General features: G+C 45.3%; 1 protein-coding gene across 1 annotated transcript in view; it reads left to right on the top strand.

Annotated features, from left to right (window-relative positions):
- LOC101627752 (aldehyde oxidase 2-like) overlaps positions 1–13,948 on the top strand; it is a 78,011-nt gene that overhangs the window by 36,183 nt on the left and 27,880 nt on the right. The window contains 6 exon segments of the mRNA XM_012724752.1: positions 345–469; positions 1,150–1,283; positions 3,095–3,182; positions 7,104–7,190; positions 7,364–7,555; positions 11,040–11,267. Coding sequence (XP_012580206.1) covers positions 345–469; positions 1,150–1,283; positions 3,095–3,182; positions 7,104–7,190; positions 7,364–7,555; positions 11,040–11,267 — 854 coding nt within the window.

Here is a 13,948-nt window from a genome sequence, read left to right as displayed (position 1 = left end):
GAAGTACATTGCTGAGGGGAGCAGCAGGCGAGACAGGGTAGGTCTGCCAGGCCATGTGGTCACCTCCAGGGCAGGGATCAAGCTGGCACCCAAGCTGGCCATGGCCAGCCTTGGAGTGCTGCGCTTTAACCCCTGCACCACCAGGGAGGGCTCTAAAACCTGTACTTTAACTTGTTATCCAAAACTGTAGTTTCTGGAATAGATTGCCCTCTATGGATATAGGACCAGTGCTTGATCCTTCAGTTCCTTGGTCAGGACAAATCCTCAGACCCCACGTACTTTTGACATCCCCCAAAATGGCAGCCCCCAACTCCCAGGAATTTCCCTGTGCTTACACTTATCAGGTGAGGTCCATGTTGGAGGACAGGAACATTTTTACATGGAAACACAGAGAGTGCTTGTTGTTCCAAAGACAGAGGACAAAGAGCTGGACGTTTATGTGTCAACACAAGATGCAGCCCTCGTGCAGGTGAGGTCCAGGCTACCCTTCACCCCTTCTTCCTGATTCCGTCATGGCCTTTAGTCCCCACAGTGTGACAGTGGACAGTTATTTTTTACGTGCAAAATCTTTGAATCCAGGTATTGGACATTAGTAGAGCAGCTAAGACACCAGAACTTTTTTATTTTTCCCAGGTCAAATCAATTACAGACCACAGGTTCTTTAAGTTTACAGCATATATTTATTTGTATGATGTATTGTTTCTGTACTTAACTTTTCCCAAAATAATCACTACAGATAGCCATTGGAGTAAACGTCGCTTTACAGCACATTTTCATTTCCCCAGTCACAAAGTGCACCAGGTGTGGGCTGCAAACATTTCTTCTTTAATTGTTGATAGGGAGTTTGTTGGTTTTCCCCTTTTGGACTTTAGGTCTAAGCACTGTCCGGAATTCAGCTCTGACAGTAGTCCAGGACTCTTGACAGTTTCCCTTCTGAAAAATACCGTTTTCCTCCTGGGAAGAATGTCCTGGATAGATTAATGAAGTTTACAAACTTAATAGCTACCTACAAGACAGACTCAGATACTCAGAATATTATATATATATTTGCTCACTGTAGATGCAGGTGAATTTGTTGTGATATTGTGTTTCTGAGAACATTTTGCCTTCTCACTCTTGTAAAATCTTCCCATTATCTCACTTTTACAGAAAACAGTGTCCTCTACTTTAGACATCCCCATCAACAGGATCGTTTGTCATGTAAAGCGAGTAGGTGGTGCTTTTGGCGGGAAGATAGGAAAACCTGCTGTGTTTGGGGCTATTGCAGCCGTGGGTGCTATCAAGTAAGTTCCCTAGAGGATAGAGAAAAGTGTAAAATGTAGGAAGCTGAGGGCAGATCACCTCAGTCACCTGGATTAATGGCTTCACTTGGGCAACTCAATTTCTTGACTCCTTCCTTTATAAAATGCAGGTAATGAACCTTCCTAGAGCTACTGGAAAAGTCAAATATTGTAGGGCTTTGAAAGGAAAAGTCCCTCAGTTCTGGGTACAGTTTCCCAGTAGGGGTGGGACACATCATCTGCCCAGGTGGAATGCCCAGGTGGAGCTGCTTCTTTACACAAGGTGGGGTGAGGTGAGAGAGGCCCCCATCCTCTGTTCTTCTGGCCTGGGAAGGGCAGATCTTCCATGTGTGTTCCATGGCAAGGTGACATCCTGAGAGAACTCCCTGGTTAAGTTCAGGAGGCTCCATCATAAGGTTCCATCCTTCCCTAGTCCTGCTGTACAGGGTGCTGATTTAATATTCCCTATTCATTTTCTGTAGTTATTTCTTTGATACTTTGTCAGTTATTTCTTTTGGTACTTTGTCTGTGTTGTTCAGAGCTAGGTCCCAAAGCACCTTTCATTCTGCAGTGGGATGTAGGAAGAAACAGGATCTGAATCCTATGTCCAGTTCTTCTATAATGAATCTCTCTCTACTCATGTCCACTAAGGACCAGTGAGGAGTTGTCAGCTTGTTGCATTCCCACCAGACTGCAGGCCATTAGACCTCTCAAATATAAATGTACCTTAGAATCATCTGGGGAACCTTTAAACTTCTATACCTAGGCTATCCCAAATTGACCAAGGCATCGGCATATTAAGACTTCCCTATTGGTTCCACCATTCAGCCAGGTGTGGGAATTGGTGCCTTAAGCTACTACCTTAGCTCATATTCGCCATGCCTTAAGTCATCCCCAAGTGGTGTTCCCAGCACCCTGGTAATAAGCACTTTCCTGAATTCATAGAAATTCCTGCCTCCTTATGTCAGACCCACTAAATCAGAACCACACAGGAGATGGACCAGGTGACTGCATGTTTAATTGATGCTCCAGGTGATCTTAATCACCAAGGAAGACCAGGAAATCCTAGAGAACCAAAGTTTTCAAATGTATACTTAAAGAATCGTGCATCAGCACCACTGAGCAAAGTACAGATTCTAGACCACCTCTCCAACCTCTTGAAGCAGAATTCTAATTAATTTTCAGAAATTGACATTTTTGCCAGCACACCACATGATGCCACTGCCATCCAAAGTCTAGGAAACTCCCCCAGGATACGGAAAGATCGATGTCCCTAGTTACCCCCAAGGGCCCAACTTGGTCAATATAGCATCATTCCTGGACAAAAGTGAAGATGCTAACCCAGACATCCTAGAACAAGTGCTTGACTGGACTCTTCCAATTGTGTTATTATGTTTGCATTAACATGATGACACTGTCTCCTTTATAACTAATGGTTAGACTATGCAGAATGGCTGGATCTGGGTGAGGTCAGGTTGAAACCATAGAACACAAGGGAAATGACATTGACACTTATGCCTTTAGCTAGATCTCTGACCAGTGAGTTACAGATCACAGAGACAGGAAAAATGCAGCTATATGTGCCTACCCCACTGTATTTGCTCAATAAACATATGTGGGATGGATGACTGAGTAGTTTAATAAATGGGATGAATGGTAGATGGATGGATATAAAGATGGACAGATAGATGGGTCATTAAGTAGTTGAAGGAGGGAATGAATAAACAGGTGAGTTGGAGGTAGGTGAGGAGACAGATGGGTGGTTGCAAGGGTGAGTGAGTGGGTGGAGAAACTAATTATAATTTGTTCTTAAGAACTGGACGCCCCATTCGTCTTGTTCTTGATCGTGAAGATGACATGTTAATAACTGGGGGAAGACACCCATTATTTGGAAAATATAAAGTGAGTATACAAGGTGAAAGTATTAAAATGCCTCTTTTATTTCAGTGATTTGATCCTTTTCTATTACTTTTATTTTTGCTAATTTTTAAAAATAATAATCTTAGTATCTAAAATATTAAATGAGGAAATGATATATTTGAATACATTTATAAGGAACTTTAAATCTAGTGTTGAATTATGAAGCAGCTGAATGATAAGAATATAATTTCAAATAACTGTAAGACACTATTGGGGAGAATAAGGATAGTGACTCCTCAAAAACTAAAAAGAAAATAATGAAAGAAGCTACACACATTGCTACACCAAAATTTGTTTTACTATAAAAATACTATTTTGCAGTAAAAATGATTGGCAACAAATTGACCATTTTAATTACCATATCAGTTTTTTTAAAAAAACGTTTCTACTACCTGGTAATGAAAGTATCACAAAAGCTCTTTGCAAATAGGAAAGAAGAATCCATTAACCAGGATATCATTTAAAGTTGTTTCAAACCATATTCATTGCATTTTTATGCATAAATCCTATTAATAAGTACTTGGCAACTGGTTTACCATACTACCACTTTTCAAGTTGATGATTGAGAAGAGTTCTAAAGTAATGCTTCCATATCAAACATGCTTTTATTGGGAATTGCTAATAACACACATGTAGCTGGATTGTTCCTGTCTACCTTTGTGATTGCTTTATTATTGAATATTATCTCCCTGAATTACCATAACTTTCCATACAACAGCACAATTTTATTTCTTCCATTGGCCTAGTCAATTTTATAATTAGAAGGAAAGGATTGCACTTGGCCATTAAATTTTCATTTGCCTTCAAATGTGAAGAAATTAATAAACTATTATTATCTTCTGGTACAAAGAGTTATGTTGAGGCATGCTCGGGAGGCTTGTTATGGTGGCTATTGAGTTGTTTGATTTGGGTCTAAATTATAAATCAGGTTTTCCTTTTATCAGTTTTGAAACTGTCTTACTACCAGTACTTAGTTACTAAGTTCTAGACAATAGGTCTAGACTCTAGAAATTTCTGCAATTATATTAATATAAAGTATAAAGAATGTAAAAGAGAAAATAATCAGACTTCTTGAAAAATCTGAATTTTATTTTTTTTTAAAGATTTATTTATTCATACAGAACTGGGGTACAGGCCAGAGATGCGGAGCGTGAGAGACTTCACCAGAGACAGAGTGGGGAGCAGAACAGGCAGGTCGACAAAGTGCACTGCTGAGGGGAGCAGCGGGCGGGCCAGGAGAGGTCTGCCGCGCCATGTGGTCACCTCCAGGGCAGGCAGGGATCGAACCAATGCTGAAGTGGCTTAGGTTTCTTAGTGCTGTGCTTTAACCCGCTGCGCCACCAGGGAGGGCCCTGAATTTTATTTTTAATGAAATCTAGTTCTAATCCCAATATAACAGCATATGTAACTAGATAGCCTCATCTGAATGTAGCCAACAAAGTTTTGCTCAATTAATCAGAACTATTTGTTGATTAGCATAATGGGAATATTATGGGAATTTGGGAATAGTTTTCTAAGATTCTGAAAAAGTTTGTATTACTAGTTTAAGAATTCTCTCTGCTACATTATTTATAGTACTTTTTTTTTAGCAAGCTTTTTGAAAAGCCAAAGGTAAACTTCAACTTTGCATTTGTCAAAATTACCATAAACGCTGAACTTGTGGAGTTTTGTACATTTCCTAACTGCTCTGACTGACTGGCCAACATTTCTCTTGGCATAGATAATAATAACCCTATAACTGTACAGTTCCTTCAGATGTATTTATCTCAGCCCTCAGAGAGACAAAGCAAAGGGCCAATTCTCTTTTGATAGAACCACAATAGAGAGTGGGAATTTATCTTTTCACTGTGGGCGGACAAACTGACCCATGTGGGTGGAAAGAGAGTGGCAACATCAGAATGACGCCAGCTGCCCGCTTGAGTCCCAGCTCACATCTGGGACACCCCTAATTCATGGCCAGCGCTTCCCCAGCTCAGTGAAATGAGTCAGGCGTGCCGTATCTGTTCCCTGATGTTGAGGTTCACCCTGACCCTGACAACCAGGTTCATCCCAACGCACTGAGCATTCCAGAGGCGTTTCCACAAGGGGAAAACTCCAGGCTCCATTAGAAGGGAAGTCAGTAAAAAGTGTAGGAAAGTTTTCCAAGAATAGGGAAATGAGGTTAGCCATGATATGCCAGTAGTCAAGCAAGGACTTTATAGAGATCCATGATCACTATGAAACCAGAAAATTACCCCTTTGAAAGGAAAGGACTTTTAGCTCAGAGGAGGCCATGGTACTGCTGGCCTCTGTGGCCATCACTACAGCCTTGACTGGGGAGAAGCGTGGGCTCCGGGCACGCATGCCTGGCGGCAGACACCTGCTATATGGTGTGGGCATGAGAAAGGGAGCACACCTCAGCTGGAGACTGAGCCTCTTGGGGCAGCATCACAGAGGCCTGTTTGGCAGAGCTGGTGCAGCTGAGAGCTGTGGAGGACCCCTACGAGAAGAAAGAACAAACAGACAGTCCTGGGGAACTCAAGTCTCTGTCTCCTACTAGTTTGTTTCCCCTTGTACTACTAGAAAATGGTGGAGCTGATGTCAAGGGCTCCAAGTTTCCTGTCAGAGACCGCACCGGATGGCAGAGTCCAGGGGTCTTTTTCCCAAAGGATGAGGCGGCATGGGCGAAACGAGCAATGAGGCAGACACTGACAGTCTAGCTGGTACAAGTATCTCCTCCCCAAAACGTCAGCAGTTCTTTATTTAAACAATCTCCAAGCAGTGAGATTACATCAGTATGGGCATTGAAGCAAATCGTTAACAAGTCATCTCCATGGCTACACCAAAACGTTTGTGGTTACATGTTACAAAGAAAGTCTTTTGATCCTAGAAAGAAAACCACCAAAAATCATCAGCATCCCCATTTTTCAGTATGATCGATCATTCTAATCAGCATCTCAAATAAAGCGGCAAATCATTAAGTCCTCCTTTGAACAATCCTTTCTCAGGTTAAATCTAGATTCAGATCTGCTTCCGTAAGTCCCGCCAAACTGCCCAAAGAGGAGGCACACCCTGATCGTGTTTATATTCCTAAAGACAATCTACACTTGATTTATGCTAAGGTAATTTTCTAAGAGAACCATTGTCAATTGTTAAACATTTTTTGTAACTGGTTCTCAATGCTCAATTAGGCTGCAAATGAAAGAGGGCCGGGAATCACTTGATGGTCAAATACAGTTGCTATTAGCCAAGAACAAGTCCGAGGTATGGAGACTCTCCGTAGTATGTCTTCTTGGGAACCAAGACTACCCTTAGTACATCTTCTTGGGAACCAAGCAGCCTCCATCTTTTAGGGAGTCTCCCGCATCGCCCAGACCTTGTCATAAGACAGCATGGGTAGCATCGCCTACGTCAGTTTCCCTTTTAAACACCCTGAACTGATTGTGAACCTACCTGGCCTGGGATGTTTGCCGAAGAGGAGGTTTTCTCAGACCGGCACCGGAAAGCCACGGGAGGAGGGCAGGGTGTAAGGGACAACCCAGCAAGCAGGGCGGGGTCTGTGCTCCAGCCAACTAGTAAGGAAGCTGGGCTGAGACCACAACCTGATGTGTGAATTTTTTTTAACATTTATTTGTGCATACAGAACTGGGGTACAGGCCACAGGTGCAGGGGCGGTGAGAGGGTTCACCAGAGACAGAGTGGGAAACAGAACAGGCAGATTGACAGTGTGCACTGCTGAGGGGAGCAGCGGGGAGGAAGGAGAGGTCTGCCACGTGGATCACCTCCGGGGCAGGGCTGGGGATGAACTGGCACTGAAGTAACTAGGCTATCTTGCAGTGCTGCGCTTTAACCCGTTGTGCCACCAGGGAGGGCCTGACATGTGAATTTTTAACCTGTCATAAAGTGTTGGTCCTTTGCTGACAGGTGGGATTCATGAACAGCGGGCGGATCAAAGCGCTGGACATCGAGTGCTTCGTTAACGGAGGCTGCACGCTGGATGAGTCGGAGCTGGTACATACTCAGAGGCCACCGGGCCTTGGTGGTTCATGGGCTGCTGGGTCGCTGGGTTAGTCTTTAGGGAGCATGCTTCCTCACGTAGTCACCCCATTCCACTAGCCGCTGGACTCTGACTTTTAGAGGGGGAAAAAAATGCATCTGTTATATGAGACTCTCTTTTACTTTAGTTAATAGAATTTCTTACACTAAAGCTGGAAAATGCGTATAAAATCCGCAACCTCAGATTCCGGGGCCATGCGTGCAAGACAAATTTACCATCCAATACAGCCTTTCGTGGATTTGGCTTTCCGCAAGGAGCCCTGGTGACAGAATCTTGCATCACAGCTGTGGCAGCCAGATGTGGCCTTCCGCCAGAAAAGGTGAGACTATAACCAGGTTATAACCCAGGCCTCACCTAGGTGGCTGAAGTCTCAGGAGTGTCAGGGGAACCAGTGGGCCAAGAAAACACCCTAGAAGAACTAGGCAAATTAGCACTGTCTCGGAGCTCAAGACAAATTAAGCAGCTCCTAGACTTTAAGCCCCACTGAAGTAATTAAAATAAAACATGTTATTCTGCCGCGTCTGGCTGATCGGAGCCGAGTCCGGCGAGGGACGATGAGGTTAAAGAAAACACAGGACGCCGAGGTTCTTCATCCAGGAGTCTCGTTTATTGCCAGCGATCCCTTTATATACCATTAGGCAGTAGGAGTGGAAGATTAAGGCGGGAAAGGAGGAAGTAGGGAATTTCTCTTGCCACACCGCCTGCAGCTGCCAGATGCCGACACTCCCTTACAAGGGAGTGTGCTAGGGCAGAGAAAGGTCAGGTCGTCCCTGTGGCATCTTAGGCAGATAAACACAAGTCTGTCATGGCTTTATCGGCCCGATCACCTGGCCGCCTTGACACGCACAACAGGGGGCACATCCCCCGGAGCCCCCGGGGGTAGTGTGCTAACTCGGCACCAACATTATTCCAATAGGCTTATCTCTTCATTACCCTAAGAGAAGTCCCCGAAAGTATCTGTGGGTCCTTTTTCTACTTAACACCACTCCATGGCCAGCTTCCTGTGTCAGGATTTTCTACCTCATTCTTTTTCATGAGGCTGCAGTACAGAAGTGCTGTGTCTTCTGGGGCCACTGAACCATTGATATACCCATTGGGGGCCATTAAAGTAATGTTACAGAGATACCAAGAGTTATAGCTGTGCCCTGTTGAATTTATCTGTAGGATAAATTGACAGAGTAGAATTACTGCATCACTTGAAAACTTTTAAGAGGTACTGCCAAGAGACTGCCTTTGAAAAATGTTTAGTTTGTGCATTACCCGAGAAAATGCACAATATGTGCTGCTTGCAGTCAGAGACAGCAGCCACTAGCAGTTAATGACACTCCTCTGTTCCTCACACATCCAGTCAGGCTCCACCCTACTTTCCGCTCCTATCCCACTTCTCTAATATGGGCCTCTGGTCACTAGGACTCTCTAGATGGTGTCCCTTTGATATCGTCTTTTGAGTTAAGGTCCTTGTGTTCACTCTGGGAAAGGTTTCGCCAGAGCTCCCCTTTCAGCAGCACGCATTGAGATTCTTCACAAGACAGAGACTCAGATTTTAAAGAGTAAGTTTATTAGAAAGAGACAGAAGAGAAAAGACACTTGCATAGACACAAGTGGGCAGAAAGAGCTGCCCGGAGAGGGACAGGTTTGCAGGGAAAGAGACCTGCATGGTTGCAGGCGGGCGGTCCTAGCAGAGCGGCCTCCCCTGAGGGAGGTCAGTGCAGAGAAGTCCCAGCATGGTACAGGTCATGGGCAGGCTGGACGCTACTGCCCTGCAGAGGGAGAGAGTGGGTGGGAAGAAACACCTGCATAGTCACAGGTGGGCAGAGGAGTGGCTACCCTGAGCTGGTGGAGAGACTGCCCTGATATAGACAGCCTGTCCCTGGGAGGGGCTCACTCTCTGTGAGCCTAGGTTGGTTGACTTTGAATAGAATCTGAAGAGATTTCTGATGACCTTCATCTCCATGTCCTTATCTTTCACCTTTTGGATTTGAGCTTCAGACACAACCCCCAACAGTCTATTATCTGCTGGAAATTCCTGCAGATATTCAGGCATCCCTTTGGGGGGAGGAGAGGGTATAGGGTATCCAGGCACAGGTTGACCTTGATGTTATGGTTGTGTCAGTTGCTGCACTGGCCCCTTCTACCCATCCCCTTTGTGTGACTCAGCCTGGTGATGCCTCCCCTACATTCCTTCCTCCATCACCTTAAATCCCTATGACCCTAAATTCAACAGGGAGCCACCAGCTTTGTGATCTGTGATTGTCAGGGGACTCCCTCCACACAAGGGGCCATCAAAGCATTGCCCCAGGAAGACAGTACCACTCCTAAGAGGAGGGAGGTAAAGTGGTCTGTAGCTACGGAGGAGAAAAACAGCACGTTGGCTTGTGGGGAGGGGAGTCAGGAAGAACTTTCTGGACAAGATGGCACTGGAGGCAACCCTTAGGTCCTGGGAGGCAAGTACCGCAGCTGAAAGAAAGGCCATCTCTGGGGCTGAAAGGAAAAGGCAGACAGGAGGGACGGACGCCATGAGTCTGTTCCCAAGTTCTGCGACCGGCTGCAAGAAAGGAAGGCTTGAGGCGGAAAGGCTGAGCAAGCAGAGTTTATTGCTCCAGGACAGCAGCTGAGACGGAGCCCCTAGGGTGGGGTCTGCAGCTACTGCCCCCTCAATAAGGGGGAAGGGTCTCTTATATAGATTCTAAACTCGGATTCCAAAGGCAGTGCCTCGGCGCTGTGTCCTTGATGTGAGGCCCAGTTCGTTATCACCTTCAGCTAGACCCATCCAGGATGCAAGGTCAGTTTATTACCACCTTATCAAGCTTGGATGCAAGGCAAAATTCTTTACTGCCCTAATTCAGTCCTTGTCAGTAAATCTTTAGTCACTCCCAACAGGGGCCCCACTTCCCTATCTGAGGGCGCATCTCATCTCACAGTTTGTGCAAGAATCAAATGAGTTCAAATGTTTTCACAAACTGGAAAACGTTATCCTAAGGTTGCCGCTGATAATCAAGCTTCCTTTTAGGTTTGGCATAAGAGGGGATAATGGAAAACTCCTGAGTGTCTCAGAGGACCTCCTTTGTCAAGTGTTGCAAACTTCCAGCACATGACACACCCATATTCATATAAATTTTTTAAAAGATTTCACTACAACGCCAACGGCAATTTGAAGGCTTAGAGTTCTGCTATTTGTTACTAGTTGCACTGCTGTTCCTCTAGCGGAACAAATTCTCAATGAGGACAGTACATCCTTGCTTTGATATAACATCCATCACTTCTGCCCCATGCTCTGAACTCATAGGGAAACAAAGGAAAAGCTGCTCTCCTGGTTCCCTCCACCCCACCGCCCTCACAGATCAGCCACTACTACTGCCCTCTGCTTCTGCCAGGAAGCCCTGAAGGGTGCATGGAAGAAGGATAAGCAGTATTTTTGTGAAAGCACATACTTTCTTTATTTCAATTTTTTAAAGATTATTTATGCAGGTAGAACTGGGGTACAGGCCAGAGGTTCAGAGGGTGAGAGGATTCATCAGAGACAGAGTAGGGAGCAGAATAGGCAGATTGACTGAAAACACTGCTAAGGGGAGTAACAGGCAAGACAGAAGAGGTCTGCTGCACCATGTGGGTCACCTCCCTGGTCGGGGATCAAACTTGTGCGGCAGTGGCTGTGGTTAGCTTCATAGTGCTATGCTGGTACCTGCTTTCAAAGAAGAAAGAACCTTTCTCTTCCCACCAAAGTTTGTGCTTCTCTGGCCTCTCTGTTGCAGTCAATTTTCTGTCTCACTCTAATGATAGTCTCCATTTCCCACCCACTTCAGGTTAGGGAGAAAAACATGTACAAAACAGTTGATAAAACGATCTACAAACAAGCATTCAACCCTGAGAACCTGATAAAGTGTTGGAAGGAATGCCTGGAAAAGTCTTCCTTCGACAGCAGAAGACTAGAAGTGGAGGAGTTCAACAAAAAGAACTACTGGAAGAAGAAAGGCATCGCTATTGTGCCCATGAAGTTTTCTGTTGGCTTTGCCGCAACAAGTTATCATCAGGTGAGACTCCACCAGGTGACATGGCGGGTAGCCTCGTGTCACCCTCCTGGCCAGTCAGCTTGTGTTGACTAGAAGAGTGCCACGTTTCCCAGGGCACTGAGGCCCCTCCTGCCCCACCCCCCACCCTCCAGCACCCAGGAGAAATGCACAGACCCTCCTATCCATAAGCACTTTCACATGCAACAGCAGAAGAGTCCCATGAGACAAGGGCTTTGGCAGATGGAGGGCCAACTTGGATGACTGCCAAGTGGAGCACTGACCGGAAGTGACACTCTGTTGTCCAGGAAGGGAGCAGGAGCTCATAAGGCATGGGGTGCTGAGCTGTCTGAGCTGACAGAATGGGCTTCTCCTGCTCTGTGCCCCCAACATGTGGCAGGATTCCAAGGTGCCCCTACATCTAGGCAGAGATGTCATTCCATTTTGTCCAGACTAGCTGGCCGTTTCAAGCTGCATCCTCCAGGAAGGTATTAATTTTGATAGGAAAATGGAGAGGGGGAATAGGAGAAGGCCAGAAATTCTCACCAGTTGATTTATGAAAAGAGACAAGTCATTCAGAGTCCCATCCAGGAAGTGGGAGGAAAGGCAGCATATAAATGAATCCAACTGGTACAGTCTTCCTGGCAATGGGTCATATACAGGAAAGCTATTTACAAAACTGGAAAAGGTTACTGCCTCCTTCATTATCTTCCTCCAAAGGCAGAAAACTCTGCAACTGGAAAAAATTTTTTACACATTAGCTCTAAATCTAAAATCTAAATCCAAATATGCATTAGATGTCCCTTGTGTATATACTACTAAAAGCGTCCTTCTACATATACCCAGCTACCCAATAAGCACACACACAAACGCATCCCACAAAAGTTTCCCTGCTGAAGAAAATTCTTCTTAGGAACTAAAGCAGTTGCCCAAAATCCCTAATCAACTAAAGTCAGATGAACCTGAAAAACCTTGATCTGCCACTTATTAGCTGTGTGACATTGAGCAAATTATTTAACTTCTCTGTGCCTCAATTTTTCAAGTGAAAAATGAGAAAAATAATCCTCTTGAAGACTGATGACAATTCAATGAGATAATGAACTTGAAACACCTGGCAGGGCTTCTGGAACACTGTGTCGTTGAGCAGATCAATCAGCCCTCAGTCCTTCCCTGGGATATCCCAGACCAGCCTTGAAGGCTGCGCTTCCTCTGGTGGCAGAAATCCCTCAACTTTGTCACACACCTGTCATGGCCAGCGTGCCCGTCTCTATCAAGAGGCTCGAGGTTAGCTATCACATCTCCAAGACAGGACAAGATAACAGCAGGGGCTAAGTGACCCTGGAAAGCTGCCTGAGTGGGTTTGTTCTCTGACACCAAATATCGTGTTTACTGCATCCATTCTCCAGTTCCCAGACAACAGCTGGTCATCCAGCAATTCAATTCTGACACTCAACTACCCAGAATTAGGGCAGACCCCATAGGTCTAGGACCATCGTTAAGAGCACCCCCATTTCAGACACCAGTGCACTCGGGTGCCCAGTACACTCACACTTTGACTACTACTAAATTCAGGGGTTTTTCTGGTACCCAACCCCCTAAGTTTCATGGGTCAACAAAATAATTCTGAACCCAGGAAAGGAATCTACTTAAGGTGAGATCCCATGTTTATGGAGATTTCATTACATAAGTGCAATTGATGAAATATTTGGCCACTGGGGGTTGGACTCAACGTCTAAACCCTCCCCCACCCCAGAAGCTGGAGATAGGCTGAAAGATAGAACCCTCTACCCACTGGCTTGCTTTTTTGACAGCCTTTCCCTCATAAAGCTATCTGTCTCCCAACAAGAATTAGCTCATTAGTACTCAAAAGACAGCAAATTCAAGCTTTACACGACTCCTTCCCTCCACCGGTGGCTGGCCCTTGCCTGTTCTCTGCCATACCCCATGGAAGTCAGCTCCTAGTCCTGCCACCAAAAAAGGAAAAGAATATCTTTGAATCAAGCCATGAATTTAAGTCTCCATTTGAAAGGTTTCAAGCTTCCTTACAGAGTTCCAAATTGATGTACCTAAGAATCATCTAGCTTGAAGTTGAAGAGTTATTCCAGGTCAGCAGATGACTCACCGAGCTGGAACAACCACTTTCTAAGCTAGGTATGAGAGGCACTCAGCCAGTCAAAGGCTCAGGGTGAATAAATACTATTCTTAGTGCCTACAAGCTTTGATGCCCTGGAGCTCCTGCAAGACACCCTGGGCCTCCCCAGGCAGCTCAGCGGGGAATAGACTGAAATCCTATTTCCTCCCCCTCTTGGAAGGAAAAATACCACGTTTCCATTCATATAGTTTGACAAATATTTATTTAGTGTCTCTGTGATTCAGACCTCCTCACAGTGTCTACAGGACACAAAGATGAACAAGACCAGGTATCCTTCCTCCCATAAAAGAGCTTTGGAATCTATTTCCTTTCTGTGGCTGCTGTAACAAAGTACCACAAACTTGGCTTAAAACAACCCATGTATTCTCTCACAGTTCTGGAGGCTAAACGTTCAAAATCAAGGTGTCAGACAGGGCTGCGCTTCTTCTGAAGACTCCAGGGAGGAATCCTTCCTTGCCTCTCCCAGTTTCTGGGGGCTCCTGGTGTTCCCCAGTGAATGACAGCACAGCACCCATCTTTTCCTCCCTTGCCAGGTGACAAGCCCTTCCCTTCA

The sequence above is a fragment of the Condylura cristata genome, unplaced genomic scaffold (assembly GCF_000260355.1).
Source record: "Condylura cristata isolate star-nosed mole 26May11 unplaced genomic scaffold, ConCri1.0 scaffold00002, whole genome shotgun sequence".
In the NCBI taxonomy this organism is placed as follows: domain Eukaryota; kingdom Metazoa; phylum Chordata; class Mammalia; order Eulipotyphla; family Talpidae; genus Condylura; species Condylura cristata.
This window is presented reverse-complemented; position numbering and strand designations above follow the sequence as displayed.